This window comes from Girardinichthys multiradiatus, chromosome 3 (genome assembly GCF_021462225.1).
Source record: "Girardinichthys multiradiatus isolate DD_20200921_A chromosome 3, DD_fGirMul_XY1, whole genome shotgun sequence".
Classification (NCBI taxonomy): Eukaryota; Metazoa; Chordata; class Actinopteri; order Cyprinodontiformes; family Goodeidae; genus Girardinichthys; species Girardinichthys multiradiatus.
In genome coordinates, this window is record NC_061796.1 from 30,101,593 (window position 1) to 30,121,593 (window position 20,001).

General features: G+C 39.7%; 1 protein-coding gene across 2 annotated transcripts in view; it reads left to right on the top strand.

The window, feature by feature from the left end:
- Positions 1-20,001, top strand: part of LOC124865443 (glutamate receptor ionotropic, NMDA 2D) — a 105,065-nt gene that overhangs the window by 63,926 nt on the left and 21,138 nt on the right. For both annotated transcript variants that reach the window (XM_047360528.1, XM_047360529.1), the window contains exons 7-12: positions 7,952-8,157; positions 8,552-8,720; positions 10,846-10,999; positions 11,374-11,499; positions 12,700-12,929; positions 13,275-13,435. In XM_047360528.1, the coding sequence (XP_047216484.1) occupies positions 7,952-8,157; positions 8,552-8,720; positions 10,846-10,999; positions 11,374-11,499; positions 12,700-12,929; positions 13,275-13,435 (1,046 nt within the window). The remainder of the gene's footprint in view (positions 1-7,951; positions 8,158-8,551; positions 8,721-10,845; positions 11,000-11,373; positions 11,500-12,699; positions 12,930-13,274; positions 13,436-20,001) is intronic.

Genomic DNA, 20,001 nt, shown 5'->3' on the forward strand with positions numbered 1-20,001 from the left:
ACCCTGTGATTAACTTCAAGTTTTTTAGATTAATTTCACCTGCTACAGCAGACCTGATTACTGCCAGACATGTAAAATAAAGAAATCCTTCAAATAGAGAAAGTCTGACAACATAAAGTAGGCTGGGAAATGGCAAAAAGCTACACATCATGGCAAATTAAAGAAGTTTAAGTTTATAACAGGCAAAGTCATCGAGAAGTTATCCACATATCGAGAAAACATACTACAGTGGTGAACCTTCCCAGGAGTGGCAAGCCTACCAAAATAATGTAAGAGTGCAATAATGTAATGACAACTCAGGAGGTCACAACACAACCAGAACATCTAAAGCACTGAGTGTTTCTGATTTAACAGTAAGAAAGAGACTGGACAAAAATGGCCTCCATGGGAGAAAATCACTGCTGACCTACAAGACAACATCATAATGATCCCTAAGATATTTGTAAAAATATTGTTTGTATTGACGAGACAAAATTGGATATTTTTGGAAAGTGTGCCTCCTGTTCCATCTGATGTAAAAATAACAGAGAATCATATCAATAGTCAAACACGGTAGTGGGTGAGTGGCTATAATTGATGAACCCATAAACTGCACTCTCTGCCAGATAATCCTGAAAGAGAATGCCAGTTCATGACCTTAAACTCAGGCAAACATTAATTATGCTCTGGGACAATTATCTAAATGACACCAGCAAGTTCACCTCTGAAAAAACATTTAAATAAAAGTTTAGACATGACTCCAATTAAGATGCTGTGGACTAACCTTAAGCAGTCCATTCGAAAACCATCCAATGTGGCTTAATTAAAACTTAATTTTATAAGAAACTCGTTGGCACTTATTGCTAATGCTTGATGGCAGTTCATGCCACCAAGGGTGGTAAAGCCAGATATTAGTTTTAGGGACAAATTACTTTGTTCATATAGAGCTCGGTTGGTCTGGATAGCTGTTTTAGTATTTGAAAACTGTTTTTGTATTTATTTTTGTCTGATAATAACATTTGTTTGATATTCTGAAATATTTAAGCCAACAAAAAAGCAAAATGCAATCAGTAAAGCGGGCAAACACTTTTTCACAGACAGTGCCAGAGTTTGTGAAGGAAATTTGTTTGGGACATTCATGAGTTGTTTTATTTAGAAGTTCTGTACATGCTGCTTGTTGATGCCTTCATATATCAGAAAATGAGGGTGTTCTTAGTTTTGAGGCATTTAATAAACCAGATTAGAAAAAATGTATTTTAAATCTCAGCTCTGAAGAAGTTATTCCATCATGTTTGTTTACCAGGCTATTTTACAAACCTTCTCAACTTCAGTTTGGTGATGCTTGGTTTACAAACTCTGCAAACTCCAGAATATGTAGGTTTTACTCCTTCTGGACTCTGAAGTTTATCATTGCTATCAAATGCAGAAGACAAAACCTAACTTTTATACTTTTCTGTGGGCGTGGTGGTTTTCTCGCTTCTTAGTTGTCAGAACACTCCATTTATGTAATGAACAGAAGATTTGAGTCACACAATCAATTGGGTACATTTTCTTAGTATGAAACTACTCCTTGGACTGTTTTTGTTGGCTAAGATGATTTAGAGAAGGACAGCAACAGAAAGAGGGGGTTTGAACAAGTGCAGCAAATGATCACTTGAATTTGAACCCTTAGATTAAATTTTGTTTTAACTGTAGCTTAATTTTGGACTGCGTTGTGGCAGAGAGAACAGATATGATACACTAGAGGTGTACTGGGATGTAGTCATCTAATTATCAAAATAACTTTGTTTATGAAGCACAATGCATGCAAAGAGCATCAATATCTGTTTAATCAAAAAACACTAAAAGTGTAAATGCAAAGACTCAAAATTTGTTCTTTACATACTTAAAACAAGGTCATACAAATTCCCTTTTCAAAAACATAATTAGAAACAAATATAAATTTTGATATCAGCATATATTTAAAAGCTAACCACAATCCTAAGAGAAAAGAAAAAGCTAGCAAACTTATTTATGGGTCTGATAGAGTATGCTCACATTTTTACCCTGTAATTATATTTTTTCATTAGCCATTAGACAGCAACATTCTGTTGTTTATTTTGATGAGAAGTTGCTGATTTTCCTGCGTCTTTGCTGCATGGCTTTGCTTGGAAAGAAACATATATGAGAGATTAAGATTTCTGGATGTCTATACTTTCTGCTAGTAGACACATATACAAAACCTTATGCATACCTCTCAAGCATCACCAATCTTTATCTGTCAAGCATATTCTGTAAAACTGTTTTTTTTCCCCTTCAAATTCATGCCAGGAGGTCTTGTCACCTGTTCGAGTTGCTTTCCCATTTCATACAGAGGGATTTCAACCCCAGTCAGTGTCAGAGGAGTGTGAGCGGTGCTCATTTTCTAAGTTTCGCACTAGCTCCTTAACGCCACCCTGCACATGCACATTGGCGCACAACCTACTTAGATCATATGTTCCTGCAATGGCATAAATAAGGACATGCGAGCCCGCAAACACACACCGGTGGCTCTCAGCTTCCTGCTGGTTTTAACAGCCCACGAGCATCCAGTCTAAGCATGTCGTAATATGCTGACTTCTGCAGTATCCTTCAAATCCTTTTCAATTAGAGACCCCTGTGCTGGTCCTTCGACTCGGTGCAAACCCAGGGTGCGAAACCCGCCCACGCAGACACACATACGATAGAGCTTCCACATAGACATCCACAAGTGTGTACAAAAAGGAGAGAGCCTACTGTATTCACTCAAACCTCTTCTTGCATAAACCCAATGCCTCTATCTGCATATTATGCACATCCATGCTGTTGAATATTTAATGTTCTTTTTACAATGACTGCACCATTACTTAGAGCCTGGGAGCCCCCAGCTTAGCTCACTGAAACACTGCAGACAAGTGCTGAAGGTTGTCCAGTATTAAGCAGGGCGTCTTTCGGCTGTGGAGACAGCACAAAGTGGGTGGTTTCGGGATATTTAAAGAATTTAATAAACATTTATTAAAGCTACTCTAAGCTCCTGAGGAGTAAAACTTTAGTTTAAAGTGGATCCCAGTCCTCAAACTTTTACTCTGAAGCAAAATACTTTCTCTGCCACACGATACTCTAGCAGTTTTTAGACTTTGCAGTGCTATTTTCTTCTTCTTTTCCTGACATGTGTGTGTGCTCCTTTCTGGGTATTTGTCTCATAGAGTGCAACGCTCTTCTCAGTAAGCTTTGTCTGTTTCCTGTCTGTGTTCCCTCACAGTGTTTTGATTGAATGTCTGTTGCCGAGCTGCGGTCGAAGTGCAGTCGAGACACTGTCATTGTTACCACCTCCTCCTCCTCTCTGCCAACGCTTACATTACATTGACAGGCGGACTGCACAAAAGCTGCCAAACTTGTTCTGCCCTGCTCGAGCAATCATATTCTTATTTTGGTCTTTCTTTTAAATATATATACAGTATGTATGTCTGTGTGTGTTTGTGTTCATTAGTGTTTATGCTTATGAATGCCTATGCAGCTTGCACGAGAATTTTCCATCATGTTTAGGCTCTGTTAAGCGACTCTGATCATTCAATGCACTGTGAAAATGGGATCTTTTAGGAGGTACACCAAGCTGTCGAAAGTTTATTGTCCCAGGAATCCAACAGATTTAAACTCCATAAAACGGATAAAGACACATTTTCTCCTGAAAACATATGTGTGGTAATTGCTTCCATTCAACATAGTTATTATTTACTGCCAAGTGTTTGAAAAACAAGATAGAAGATGTTGAAAAAAACCTGCGAAGCACAATCAAATGTAACTATATGTTGTGGGTAATGTTCTGGCTTTATGAAGCCTGTACCTTTTCAGTTTTATTGATACTATCAGAGATGTTTGTTATGCTTGTTTGTGTCTGTAGTCTGTGGCAATACAGGCCTTCAGATTTGTGTGTTTTATGTTTCTCTTTTTGCATACTAAAAAGGTTGACAAAATTACTCAATTTTATTCATGCATAACAGAAAAGGATACATTTAAGGAATTTCTCACTGACATTCCACCTACTATAATGAACTCCAAGGCTCTCTATGGTTGTCTTTGCTTTTCTTTTAACCTTTTTTTCTTGACCCTGTGGGAGGATGAACCACAGAACTAGCTGAAAGTTTACCTTGTCAACATAGATATACAATAACTTGTTTTTAGTGAAGTTACAGGCATCCATGGGCCTTTTATTCATATCGAGATATGTGTCTTAAAAATGCATAATTTCAAAACTGTTAAAATTTTCTGTAATATCGTTCCGATGATTTTAAGAGGTGCCAGGGAACGCGCCAGAGCGATCGGAGTTTATTCTGCCTGGACGAAGGCTAATGCAGGCCTGACCTACCTTTCTTGTTGTGCACTGCTGGTCAGATGGCTGAAAGATGGCTGTCCACATTTCCCTTTTTCACATGAAAAGACAAATGTGTCTTTTCATGTGAGGGGGCTTTTCATGTAGGGGGGCTGTGTAAATCGAAATATAGTGGAACTCCATCTGTCCCTCCGTCCATCCGTCCGTCCGTCCGTCCATCCACTATGGTAGCCCAACTAATTAAGCAGCTAATGTCAATTTGTGCCAATTTTTGCAATAAGTCAGCCTGCAACCCATTCCCCCAAATAACCAAGCAAACACCGAATCCCCCGCTGAACACCATTATAAAAACTTTTTATTATGTAACCTGTCCAAAAACTTAAGATAAAAAAAATACTGATGTGTTGAAAACTAGTTACCAAATATTGATGAATCAACTTTAGCTGTGAGGTTTTATCCTTTTAAATTAGAAATGATTTAATATTTGCCAGATTCTCTGAAAAAAACACTGTGAAGTAGCCCTTAAAACTAGTAGTCACTTGGCAGTGAGTCATTAGTCAGCCACAATAAACAATACTGGGGGCAGCTTCCCATTGCCTGGACATGCAGTGAAACAAAATAAATCTTATTTGGAGTTCAACAGACAACATTTTTTTAGTAACAATGGCACCTCCTGGCCATGCCATCCTGGGCAGAAAGCCATATTTCCCATGTCAAAAACCACCACTAAACGTATATATCATGTGGATCCAAATGCAGACATGAAGCAGAAAGAATCATGGTGAAACCTCATTTAGTGAAGATTATTCACAAAAATCTACAAAACATAGAGAGTTATTAAATGGTGGTGGAATATGGCATGCAGGAAACTAGGTAAGTTAACATGAGACTGAAAGACAGATTGACAACAACAGAGGATCTGACAGAGGACTGGCTGGACTGAGAAGTAGATATACTGTTTAGGTTGTTACTGCAATGCCACACGGGAGAGACAATAACCAGCTAAAGAGGAAAGGGTAGCTGAGGCACTGAGCAAAAACACAGATTATAGCAGATCAGAAAAGTATCACAATATGGGTTATCGCTAAAATATGCAGACATGCTAAACAGGATTATTTGTTATGATTTGGGGTTGTTTGGTTTTTGGTTTCGGGTTTTTTCCTTATATGTTTTTCACTGCTCAAGTTTTTAATCATGCTTCTGTTTATTATTTTTCTGGTCATGTTTTAGTCTTGTTCATGTTTTGTCAAGTTTGGTTTTGTTTGTATATTAGAGTCTCTGTTTTTGCCGCCGCCACGTTTTGTTCTGTCAAGTTTATTCGGTTCACCTGCTCAAAGTTAATCTGTCTCCTTGCTCCACCTGGTTTTCACTCCATATATACACACCTGTTCAGTTAGTTATCGCGGAAACATTTCTCAAACCAAGTCTTGTGGTTTTTTGATCATGCCATGCCTGTCTCGCCTGCCCGTTAGTTGTTTTGTTCCTGCCTCCTGTTGAGAGTGAGTTTTTGTTATTAAACCTTTTGCACTTACCATCACGCTGCCTGCTCGTCTGCATTCTGGGGTCCTACATCTCGCAAACCATAACAGAATGAATAAACTTGACAGAACAAAACGTGGTGGCGGCAAAAACAGAGACTCTAATATACAAACAAAACCAAACTTGACAAAACATGAACAAGACTAAAACATGACCAGAAAAATAATAAACAGAAGCATGATTCAAAACTTGAGCAGTGAAAAACATATAAGGAAAAAACCCAAAACCAAAAACCAAAAAACCCCAAATCATAACATTATTCACTAAAACACTAAACACAATAAACAGTGATATAACCAAACTTAACTAAACAAGAAAATGCTGGCTAGTTTCAGGTCAGATCCAAGTGGGGGTGATACAAAGGAGTGTTCAGTATTTCACAACAACAGAATAATTAACTCTGGGTATAAGAACTAAACTATACGTCAAGAAATTACCAATTCACCTCACAACTCTGTATGGTCCTACTTCACTCATTTGCTTTTGCACAGTCACTCATTAAGTGACTGTGCAAAAGCACAGTCACTAAATGATTCAAGTCAATTGATTCTTAACCCGCAGGAGATTTAAACCATCTGATCACAAGGACCTCCACTCCAAAGGAACAGCTAATGTTACCAGGCATTCGTTGCAAAAGGATTGATGACCTTATTCCTCACATGGTTACACTTCCAAAGCCACTTAATCTCAATGTTCCCCTTTGTTTTACCACAACTCCCTGAAAAAAGAGGCTAGCATGAGCAAGGGGCAGATTGTTTCTGTGCTTCTGCACCCTAAATGAGAGGAAAGTACTCAGATTGTTTCATTTCAATGAATGCTTCAGTTGTTTACCAGTAAAGTGATACAAATGGCTTAAATACATCCTAGTAAGTTCAAAAGCACTTTTACAGAACAGAGGAGAGACAAAGAATGTCACTAATGAGTAGCATGCACTATTTAGCCATGAATTGTAAAAGCTGCATGACCACTCAAAGCGTATGATGACAGAAGACTGAATTATGGCTTGCAATGTCATGACAAATATTTAAGAGCTGTTGTGTTTTTTTTGCCCAGGGATAGAAAGCTGGAGATCTTTTCTGGCTTTAAATAATTCGATAAATAAATCATTTCAACAGATATTTTACCTTAATAAACATAAATGATTCAGAACATTGTGCTCTGCACATCTCTACACAAAACCTGAGTAAATATCAATACCTGGTCTCTCAAGATGTAGCAAAATAGACAATTTGTTTGAATTGTTCAGTCAGACCATCAGTGCATGAGAATAAAGAAAGTTATGTTGGAGTCTGATTTAAAGCTTGCTATGATTTTGAATAAGAGTGGTACTTAAATTTTTTTTTAAATCAGTACTAATCTTGATCTTCTGTAGTTAAAACTCTAAATTACTTAGACTACTCAGATCTGATCTGGGATTTTCTAAAATCCTCATTCTATTTATGAAATCAAAAAGAGGTGATTTTATGTGCTTTTTTGGCATCAAGACAACCTTAGATTAGGACAAGCATATGCAAATACAGTGTAGATGGTGCAGAAGATGCTCTTCACAAGAAGAGCCACTGAAAAAAGGAGAGACATATCCCTATGGGCACGTCTTTAAATGGGGACATAATGCCCTCGATAAATGCTCTAAATCCACTGTTGCCATTTATTTGTTTGGTCTTTCAATATTTATATTTTAAGAAGACATATTCATGGTTTCTGTGACAAATGATGAAAGAAAATCCAAAAATATCTAAGAAACAAAAATATTGCAATGATAAGAATGTTATCTGTAAGTGTGATTACTGTGATTACAAATGTTTTTCTAAATCTGGAAAGCAAACGAACCAAAAAATTGTAGCACGAGCTAATTCTGTCAATCTTTGACATAAACAATCCTTTGTTTTAATAACCTCATCTCTAAGCGAGAAACGTTGAGCACCTTTTCCTTTTTCAGTGCCTGTCTTTAAGATGCAGACAGAAAGTCAACAAAGTCAGCAGGGTTTGATTGTTTTTGATGCTTTCTGTTTATCGCTGTTAAAAAAGGATACGATGATTGTTCTGTATAAAAAAGGAAGTGCAAAGTGCGCTCTCCTCTGATGTTTCTCTCTTCTGTTCCCCTAGGTAGGCTGGTGGGAGAACGGTGTGCTGAAGCTTCGGTACCCATCTTGGTCCCGCTACGGGCCCTTCCTGAAGCCACCTGACGATGCCCAACACCTGCGTGTAGTAACACTGGAGGAAAGGCCATTTGTCATTGTGGAATTTGCAGACCCTGCTTCAGGAACCTGCATCCGGGACTCTGTTCCCTGCAGACGACCCGCCAATGACAGGTTTATCATGTTACCATGTGTGGATCTAAAGTTTAGCAATTTTTACTCGTATAAAAAAAGTAAAATGCAACTGAAAGAGCAGAATCGTGAGTAGACTCTGCATATTCCCATTATACCATTGAGCTGAGGTAACAATAACCTATCAAAGCTGTTGATGTTTCACTCCATGACCATAATCAATACGAGACTGCTCACCAGAGGATCAGCAGAATGACTCAGAATATGGAATCAGATATGACCACAGAGGAGCTTTATGGTTCATCAACTTCAGGTGGAATGGCAGTCCCTATCCTGTACTAAGCCAGAAACCTATCATGAAAGTCCTTGCCGCAATATTTATTTTTTTAACCTTCATTTATTTTCTGTTTCTTTTCCTGTACCTTTTCTTTCCCAGTACTATTGAGGAGGGTAAGGTTCCTCTAAAGAAGTGTTGCAAGGGTTTCTGCATTGACATCCTCAAGCGACTTGCCAAGATTGTCGGCTTCACCTATGACCTCTACTTGGTGACCAATGGGAAGCATGGGAAGAAGATAGACGGCGTTTGGAACGGCATGATTGGAGAGGCAAGTCTTTGATTGTGTGTATACGTGGATGCCTGCATTTCTGTCTGCCTGCCTTCATGAGCAATGTGTCATTAATGTTAGGCAGGTAATACTGTTTAAAGTAGGGGTGGGCTACTGACATAGTCGTTTTTAGTTTTAATTTTAGAGCAATATTTTTGTTCGTAAAGGTCTGATTGCATGTAGTTTCATATAAAAAGATTGACGTATTTTTGTTTTTTATTTAAACTTTGACCCATTAAAAATGGCTTTGTAACGCTTTCCAGGCTGATAGATGTCACTGACTTTGTTCCTCATCTGTTCTTGCATTTCTTTACATTGAGGCATGATGTGTTGCTTTTTGAGATCCTCAGCCTATTCCATGTTGTCAGACAGGTTTAGCTTAGGGGTTTCCTTATTCTACAGGTTATACAGTAATCAGACCTGAGTGTGACTAGTAGAATTGCATTCAGCTTTACAGACAAATTAATTAATCACAGGTCATGGGATGTTATTATTTCTTCCACTGGACCAGGTTGGTTAGCACCGTTCCCTTAATAAAAAAAAATAAAAAAATCATGAGCTGAAAACTACTGTTTGTGTCGTTTCAGGTTATCTTTGACATTAAAATTAGTTTGATCAACAGAAGAAATCTGTCGGTGGTTAAACACATTTTTACCGCACTGTCTTTACACACCGTGTTGTTATGATTTGGGGTTGTTTGGTTTCTGGTTTTTTCTTATGTTTTTCACAGTTAAGGTTTTGACTCGTTCTTTTGTTTATTATTATTCTTCTTCTTTGATTTTGAATCATGCTTCTGTTATTTTCCTGGTCATGCTTTAGTTTTGTCATCTTGTTCGTGTTTTGTCAAGTTTGGTTTTCGGATGTTTTTTCTAGTTTCTGTTAGTTTGTGTTCAAGAGTCTCTGTTTTTGCCGCAGCCACGTTTTGTTCTGTCTGTCAATTAAGTTTATTCAGTTCACCAGCCCAAACTAATCTGTCTCCTAGCTCCACCTGGTTTTCACTCCATATATATACACACACCTGTTCTATCATTCATTGCGGAAACATTTTTCATGCTCAAGTCTTGTTTTCAGATCATGCCATGCCCGTCTCGCCTGCCCGTTTGTTGTTTTGTTCCTGCCTCCTGCTGTGAGTGAGTTTTTGTTTTTTGTCATTAAAACCTTTTTACTTACCGACATGCTGCCTTCTAGTCTGCATTCTGGGGTCCTATATCTCGCAAGCCGTAACACGTGTATTTCTGCAGAGATGCATTCAGCATATATTAGCACACCCATAAAACACAAGATACCACCAACTATTAATGGTTAGTCCTTATTGGCCATATAGGTGAAGAATTCCCATTAAAGAAAAATACAGACATGCTGGTAGAAAAAAAGGGGGTGAAAGTCACAGAGGCAGAGGCATGCACATGTATATTGGCACTTATACTGAAATCAATACAGTGGCTGTGTCTTCATTGAAGCTCCCTGCTGTTTCTAACCTTCTCCCAGAAATAACGTGCTTTACACCATTAGTCATGCGCTTCTAAAACAGTTCCTTGGTACTCTCGCGCTCTTATCGTTTATAACATGACCACAGGTCAGAGCTGGCTGTGAGATCTATTTTTGCAAGTAAAAAAAAAGGAAAGCCACGCATATTTTGTTTTCTCCAGCTAATTTCTGTCATTTTGATCAGCTGCTCCAAAGCCTGCCATTCTTTGATCAGGTAATCCAGAGACTTGGCAAACTTGAATGGAGGGGGCTTTGCGTTCCGCTTCGCTTTAGTTTTCTACTGATTTGCTCTGAAGAGTGGATGTGCCATGTCTAATGTAGATTAACATTTCGCTTGTACAATCAGCAGACACAGCGGTTTTCAGGTTTTGCTTGATGGTGGCAGAGAGGAGACGGGCCCTGGCTCATTCTGTATGCTAAAGAGATGCGCAGGAGACACGTGTTCATTGTACTGCGCTGAAACACTGGCTCCCCTCATACCTGGCTGTACAAAGGGTCAAGGTGTAGAAATGTCAGAATCTCACCTGGAAAGAAAATGTGCAGTGGACTGTATAAGATTGGCTTTGTCTGTTGAGAACAGCGACATGAGTTTGCCATAATTAGATTTCTTTCTTATCACTGCTGTTGTCCCCTTCAGGTGGTGTACAAACGGGCGGACATGGCCATCGGCTCACTGACTATCAATGAGGAGAGGTCAGAGGTCGTGGATTTCTCTGTCCCCTTCGTGGAGACTGGGATCAGTGTCATGGTCTCCCGTAGCAATGGAACCGTTTCACCATCAGCTTTCTTAGGTGAGACCTTTAGCTTACGGCAGGGCAGCTGCTGATGAACAGAATCTAATCTAATTGTAAAGTATTGAGTTTGCATAAAATGCCTTGATCTTTGGTTGCTGGCCTTAACATCTAGATTCTTTTCTTTTTTTTAGCTCCTCATGTCTTCTTAATGTCTTCTTTCACTCCGTCAGCACACTTGAGGCCCCAGTGGGAGATCAGTGTTACTGACTTACAGACTGAATTGAGCAGATCTTGGAAACAGGAAACAGTGTTTATCTACTGAAGGCTGTGATTGCTCCAGTGCTTTTGTTTAGGGAGATTACTGCATATGCAGGTTTTATAACACTTTCAAGTGTCCTCTATTGAATAAATGAATTTGTTTCTCTTCACAGAGCCTTACAGTCCAGCGGTGTGGGTGATGATGTTCGTCATGTGCCTCACTGTTGTGGCTGTGACCGTCTTTATTTTTGAATTCTTCAGCCCTGTGGGCTACAACCGCAGTCTGCAGACAGGAAAGAGTGAGTGATGCCTTTTATATATATATATATATATCTTCTTCTTGTTGGATTTTGCACATTATACATAAAGCATGTTGAACTGCATCCAAGTGTTCCCACTATTAAAGCAGCCGTTTATTATTCAGCAGCATAGTTTGTACTCCTGTGATATTCAGTGTGCCTGATGCCTTGGTTCAATACCCCGCTGGAGTAGCCTCCTTTACTGCATGATTGCAGTGCTCTACCTAATATTACCTCTCTGTCATCCACTCTACCCCCCCCCCCCTCCATCTATCAGTTTCATCTCTTCTTGTCCTTTCTCTCCAATAGTGATTTACAGTAAAAGCTGACTATCTCTTACAACGGACATTTGTTTGCTAATTTATTTGTTTTATTGTACTTAGCTGTTTTTCAGGATAGTGACTGACAGAGTTCCTATACAGTGTGGAAAAGTCTGGAATTTGATATTAATAGTTTCCAGGTTTGGATAAGCATTATTCAATAAGAATAATGCCTATTGTTCAAAGTTGTGCCCTTCCCTTAGCCTTGCCTTCCTTCCTCGTATAGTTCCTTCTGTTCTTCCTTACCTTCTTTTGCGCTACCTCCTTCCCTTCCTTTTGTCCTTCCTTCCTTCTTTGGCAAAAGGTAGGTAGACTGTTTGTTGGCACACCTTACAATTCCTAAAAAAGAAATGTAACTGAAGTATTTCTTAATTAAACTTGACATTTTGAGATAAGTGTTGAGAACATTTTATTTAGACTTTCTTTTTCTCTGGGAGATTAACTTGATCCAGAGAACAATTTCTGTTAGCCACTGTTCAAAATGGGAAAGAGAGGAGAACACATCATTCAAATGAGGCAGTTGTGTGTTCATCTTCAAAAGTCAAACAATGTCCCATCCAGTCTGACCTAAATCTACAGTTTTAAATGAATGTAATCATGACAGACAAGGTAAAAGAAATCTCCAAAGCTTGTTAGACAGCTGCTGCAAATATTTCAGCATGAGATTAAGCTACTGGAGTAAAAACAATCATGCATTTGTGGACCTTTTTCACTCTTTTAACCAGTAGTCATAGTAAATATAGGGGGCTGTGTAAGTACTAGTACAGACATTGTGTCAAGTTCTTACAGTTGCTTCGAGCTACTCGCTTTACCCAAGCATCCCTACTTCTAATCTTTCTAATCATATTTTATTTATTTTTTCCATTATCATTCTGATTAGAGGCTGGAGGGTCGACATTCACCATTGGAAAATCAGTCTGGCTTTTATGGGCCATTGTTTTCAACAACTCTGTGCCGGTGGAGAACCCAAGAGGAACCACAAGCAAGATAATGGTGCTGATCTGGGCCTTCTTCGCTGTCATCTTTCTGGCTTCTTACACTGCTAACCTGGCTGCCTTCATGATCCAGGAGGAGTACATTGACACAGTTTCAGGCCTCTCGGACAAGAAGGTACTTCGCCACTTGAATACTGATTAAGCAGGAAAAGCATAAGGAGAATTAATGCCTTCAAGTGAGCCAAATCCCATGCATTTAATGTTAAATTGATTAAAGCATGGGAATTAAGAAATGAATAGAACTTCATGTCACATAACTCAATTACCGCTTTTCCTGGACACACAAAAGACGGTCTTAAATGTTACTTTAAGTCCATAGACTGCTCTCTTTTCATTTTAAGTGGGCAAGGAGTGTTGTAAGTCTGGAGAGTGGACAGAAATAGGTCAGACAGATTGGTGCACAGCCTGGTGTGTCTCATGCCCCTTCTTTTTCCTCCCTCATCCTCTTCTCCTCTGATAGTTTCAGCATCCAGAGGAGCAGTATCCACCTCTGAAGTTTGGCACAGTGCCCAATGGGAGCACAGAAAAAAACATTCGCTCCAACTATCCAGACATGCACCAGTACATGGGCAAATACAACCAGAAGGGAGTGGAGGATGCCATCCTGAACCTGAAGACTGGGTCTGTTTGTCACAGCAAATCTAATCTTCTCTTTACATGCCCACCTTTAATTTTCCCCCCATTGACTTTCAATTTATGCATGCTGTGCTGCTCTTCATTTGTCAATTGTTTGATGTTTGTAAAGATATTTAACACAAGCATATCACTTTAGACATAGAAATTAGTGACATCAGTGGTATTGAAAGACTGAGGGGCTAAGACCCCAGGACTGAAGGAACTCATGAACATCTGCATTGCACATCAAAACATTTTCAGAAATAAATAAGCGTCGTTGATTTTTTTTTTTTAGTATTAGTTGTGGAACTTTTATTATCTGATCCACTTTCATTTCCCCTCTGTTGTATCTGGAAGATTTTGGTTTTATCTGGCTTTGCTCTTCTAAATCTTTAAAATGTGAACTGTCAAAATAACTTCATGAACTGGTTTTATTAAGAAATGTATACAGTGGGTCTGTGTTCTTGAACAAAATAATACTAGGAAATACAATCATAATAAAAAAGCAAAGTACAAGTTTTTTCATTTCAATTTTTTTTCTCCATAGTAAAAATCGATTTACTCTTGCATTTTTTTCAAGTGATTTAAATATAAACTCAAGTGAACAAAAACACGCAACGCTTCATTATCCAACAAAGACAAAGCCAAAATAAAAAACTTAATTTCCTTGATTGCATTCACCCTTTTTTTTCCAGCAGTAAAGTTGTGTTTGTACATTATGTGCATGTGAAAAGAAGTCAATAAACCCTTCCTGTTTCCGCATAGATAAAATTTAATGAAGCAGTCAGATGCTGCTGATCAAAAGTGCCTGGTTAGCTGATCATCCACTGTGTGAGCACCTCTGTTAAAGCAGCAGTTTCTGCACTTTACTGCTGTTGCAGGTGGCCATTCCAACCAATCCCAGTGGCCTAGTCTAAGTCCAGACCCTAACCTGACTGAAATGCTCTGGTGGGACCTTAACAGAGCTGTGCAAAAAATAATCAACTGAATGAAGATTGGCAATAAGAGTGAGCCAGCATTCCACCACAATGTTGTGAGAGTGATAAATTCATACAGAAAACAACTACTGAGAGGTATTTAGGTTAAAGGTGCTTTTAAAAGGTGTTGAATCATAGAGTGTACTTAGTTTTTCAGCCAGATCTTTTCCTTACTGGGTTCATTTTTCAGTAATAAATAATGTCAGTATAGAATCTGTTGTGTGTTTTTGTACATTTAAGGTTATATTTAAATAACCGTAGAAACTGCCAGACACCAAATTGTTATTATTATTATGAACTGATAAAAATATACATTTGTTACCACTGATGTGTTACTCTTCCTTCAAACATAGATTTTGTTTATATGTTTATGTAGAAAATATTCATTTAGGTTACATAGAATTAAACCTTTGTCTCTGTGATTTTTAGGCTACAGCCAGTACATCCAGAAAGTTAAACCGGCCAGAATTAAACATGAAATATTTTTATTAAGGCTGTGCTTTGGGGCCAAGACTCTATAGAACCACATCCTAACCTGTAGAGCTCTGATGGTCTCAGTCACATAGCCTCCCTTAACATCAGGTGCTTTGTCAGCCGCTAGCCATTCCCTCAGTCTTAAAAACCTAATTTTACATCCACCGGATGAATGTGTTGAAGGATATATTGGAACAGTTGTATTAATAGGGACACTGTGTCACTTAGTCTACTGACAGGTGACATTTCTTACCACAACACTGTGATATTGGATCAAAACAGTAGAGAGGTGGCAAAGAACGGAGACTTAGAAGTTAGCAGTTTAAAAATACCCAACAATAGTGTTGTCTTAACAAAATATGTATATGTACAGTTTAGCAATTAATTATCAGGATTATTTACAATTTCACTTTGTGGATCATTCAGTACAAAGTCTTCCTCCTGATCAGTTGATCTGCTGAGTAGAGAAAAGGAAGATGAAGCCTCCCTAAAATAGATCTAACAACATACTTTTGATCTTCTGACACACCAAACATTATCACATAGATAATAAACCACAAACACACAAGTAAAGAAATCTACGTTTGATAATGAAGATGCCTTTAGAACTTAAAAAAAAGTAGTTGTAAAGGGAAATAGGTTCCTGTGTTACCATTTAAACAAAACACAATAATTGTATTCAGCTGAAACAAAACTAGAAGAGTATTGTTAAAACCAGTGGAATCGAATTGTGATAAGAATTATCATGTCAACAGACATATTGCGACCTTGCAAATTTGTATAGAAACCTGACATTATATAAATACAAAGGAGTTAATGGGTTACGCAAGAAAAGTCTGATCATAGGAAAATACAACCTGGTGTGAGAGGAGAAACTCAAACAAAACAAACAAATTCACAGCAGGTCTAATGTTGATGAGTCAGGTATTTTGTGATGGTTTCTGAAATTGATTCTTAGCATGAGCTCTGCCCCTCAGTCTTAACGTCTGATTTTGAATCCATCCATAGCAAATTCATGCAAGGTTCACAAGGCTGTTTAGATGCCATGAGAGATCATTCTCATGAAAGAAGGGGTTCTATGATACCCTAGAGTTTAAGATCATCAATAGAGATAGTGTCAAATAATAACTGTAACTTCTGACAGCTTGTCTGTTGTCTGAGTCTCAGATGTATAAAGTCCATTGTAGCGGATATGGGAATGAAAACTTTTGTCTGATTGCTGAACATGCTCACAGCACTTACTGAGGGTTTTAATAAAATCCCTGGTACATAAAATAATTCATGTATTAAAAAATATTTAACCTTACCAGTGTAGTGCACAAGCGTGGACAATGGAAATTAAACATAAAAATACAAAGGGCATATAGGCCACTAAAAATATGCCTTGTGATACATCAAAAGTAGTGTACAGAGGCTGTACCAAACACTGGGCAAATTACACCATAATTTGCTGTGGCCCCAACTAGGCATTGAAGCTAACATGCCATGCATATCAGCCTTTTGTCTCAAGGACTTTGGATAACATGATGCCATAAAAATAAAGGACAACGCACATCAGAGGTAGCAGACGTACATCAGAATATAGTCCTCTTTTATTTTATATTAAACATCCCACACTGTCACAGGCTGGGGGTTTGTAGGACCAACGTGCAGACAAGAGTGTGGGAACCACATGGTGGGTAGAATATTTAATAAATAATTTACAGGTAACGGTAAGTCATGGAACATAGGCAGGTAAAGGACATGGTGTAGAAATTTAACACTCATGGACAGCCTAGGCATGACAATCAGGAGGATCCAGTGGTGAGCAATGAAAACCAGAAAGCATAAATACAAAGGCATGGTGGAGAAATGACCAGTGAACAAGAAGAGCAATAATGTGGAGCAGCTGGTGGCATGGAGAATGCAAAACAACTGAAGGAGGGAGGGTAATTAGCACTGATGAGTGAGAACTCAAAACTCAAACAAAGGTGAATCATGACACACACAAGCTACATGTAGTCGATAGAAGAGGATGGAGTCCGGTGTTCGCGGTAATGCAATTAATTTTGTTTTGGCTTAATAGCCACTTTTTAAACTCAGAAGTGCCACAACATCAACATCTCTTACCATTTACATGTGAATATTGGTTATAGAAATATGTGTGAAATGTCAACAGTTTGCATTCATTTAACTTACATTTATAACTTCACATCTAAATTATATATTAAAGCAACACTTTTTTTAACACCTAAAAGAAAGCTGTACTGAGGAATACAATCTATTCACACCCTGAATTTAAACTAAATAGTAATTGTACTCAAATAATATTTTTAAGCACTCTGAATTAAGCGTCTGTATAATATAGTTTTTCAATGATATACCTTCTTTATGCCCCTCCTTGAACCGCCACCTTAAGGCTTTGAGTGCTCGAATGATCCTAGAGGCTATGTTGTCTGGGGCTTAAATGTCCCTGGTAAGGTCTCCCATGGCAAACAGGCTCTAGGTGAGACAAAGAGCGGTTCAAGAACACCTCATGACGACTACTAAATCGAGGCATGTGACGTCGCCCGGTACAGCGGAGCCGTGGTCTCACCCTGGAGCCAGGCCTGGGGTCGGGACTCGTCGGAGAGCGCCTGGTGGCTGGGTTGCTCCTCGCGGGACCCGGCCGGGCCAAGCCCGAACGAGATACGCGAGACCATCCCCCAGTGGGCCCAATACCTGCAGGGGGAACCGTGAGGGACCGGTGCAAAGAGGATTGGGTGGCGGACGAAGGTGGAGACCTCAGCGGCCCAATCCCCAGATGCTTAGGCTGGCTTTAGGGATGTGGAGTGTCACCTTGCTGGGAGATATCGACTAGAAATAGTCAGGCTCGCCTCCACGCACAGCGTGGGCTCTGGAACCCATCTCCTCGAGAGGGGTTGGACTCTCTTCTACTCTGGAGTGGCCCACGGGGAGAGGCGGCGGGCTGGGGTGGGTTTGCTTGTTGCCCCACAGCTCAGCCGTCTCGTGTTGGGGTTTACCCCAGTGGAGAAGAGGGTCGCATCCCTGCGCCTTCGGGTTGGTGACAGGTCTCTGACTGTCATTTCGGCCTACGGGCCAAGTGGTAGTGCGGAGTACCCGGCCTTGGCATCCTTGTCGGGGGTGCTGGATAGTGCCCCTCCCGGAGACTCCATTATTCTACTGGGGGACTTCAACGCCCACGTGGGAAACGACATTGACACCTGGAGTGGCGTGATCAGGATAAATGGCCTCCCGATCTGAATCTGAGTGGTGTTTTGTTATTGGACCTCTGTGCTAGCCACGGATTGTCCATAATGAACACCATGTTCAAACATAAGGGTGTCCATCAGTGCACTTGACACCAGGACACCCTAGACAGGAGGTCAATGATCGACTTTGTTGTCGTATCATCAGACCTTCGGCCGCATGTTCCTGCCTCAAGTGGAGGAGTTTAAGTATCTCAGGGTCTTGTTCACGAGTGAGGGAAAAATGGAGCAGGAGATCAACAGACGGATCGGTGCGGCTGCCGCAGTAATGGGGGTGCTGTGCTGGTCTGTTGTGGTGAAGATAGAGCTGAGCCGAAAAGCGAAGCTCTCGATTTACCGGTCGGTGTGTGTTCCTACCCCCATATGGAAGCAAATCGTTACCATATTTCAAATGAAAAAGCATTTTCAGAAATGCTTTTTCATTTTAAGAATGTGGCTGCATTGTTTGACTCATAAATAAAATTAGTTATCAATAATCCTATTTGCATTTTAATTTTCTTCTTCAAGACTGCTCATTCTTTCACTTAATTAAAATGAAAAAGAAAAATACTTTTGAGATTTATTTTTCAAAATATGCCCCAGCAAATAGATACCAAAATTCAATTTGAAATGTAAAATTTGAAAATGAAAAAGCATTTCCAGAAATGCTTTTCATTTTAAAAATGTGGCTGCGTTATTTGACCCATAAATAAAATTAGTAATCAATCATCCTATTTGCATTTGCCTTTTCTTCTTCACGACTGCACATTTTATGCCATAATCAAAAAGAAAACAAAGCAGACATTGCTTTTTCGTTTTCATGGTCTGCCCGCAAAGTACTGCCCAGAACTCGAAAACGAAAAAGCATTCCGAGCTGCGGGCGCAGAAGAGTGACATCAGCAGCCGCCCTTCCTCAGCTCCCTGCTGACCGAGCTACCCATCTTGTTCGGTGGGAGGCGCTGTGCACGTCTGCAGTGCATTACATTGCAAACGTGCCGAGAAATTCGTTGAATTGCATCAGGGAGGAGCTCAATTTGTGGCAGTGGCAGGCAGAACTGGTAGTTCCGGTGGCAGCCTTATGGCCTGGGACATCCAGCGTGTTTTTAAGCATTTATTTATCATTTTCTGTGAGTGACGATTCAGAATAGCCGCTCATGCTCTATAATAAACCGGCTGTTTGTGCAATAAATCTTCGTCATCCTTTCAACACGTTACACATACACATAGTGCTATTTATTTTCTATGTCAAGTAAATACAATCACCTTATGTTATGGGTCTAAAGCTGTTTATTAAATAATAATCAATAATGAAATCATTATTTAAAGGTAACAGGCTATAACAATAATGACAACCCATTTGCCGATAATCAGCATCAGCTTCCACAAAAACAGCGGCAAACGCATTGGCAAGCTTTTACGGCCGGTCTGGCACCTTCTGGCATCCTCGTGGAATCCCCTGCCACCCTGCAGCAGGCTGTGGCAGTTCCGCCACAGCCTGCCACCGGCACTACCAGTTCTGCCTGTCACTGCCACAAATTGAGCTCGGCCCTGCTGCAATTCAATCAATTTCTCGGCACGTTTGCAATGTAATGCACTGCAGACGTGCACAGCGCCTCCCACCGAACAAGATGGGTAGCTCGGTCAGCAGGGAGCTGAGGAAGAGCGGCTGCTGACGTCACTCTGCTGCGCCCGCAGCTCTGAATGCTTTTTCGTTTTCGAGTTCTGGGCAGTACTTTGCGGGCAGACCACGAAAACGAAAAAGCAATGTCTGCTTTGTTTTCTTTTTGATTATGGTATAAAATGTGCAGTCATGAAGAAGAAAATGCAAATGCAAATAGGATGATTGATTACTAATTTTATTTATGGGTCAAATAACGCAGCCACATTCTTAAAA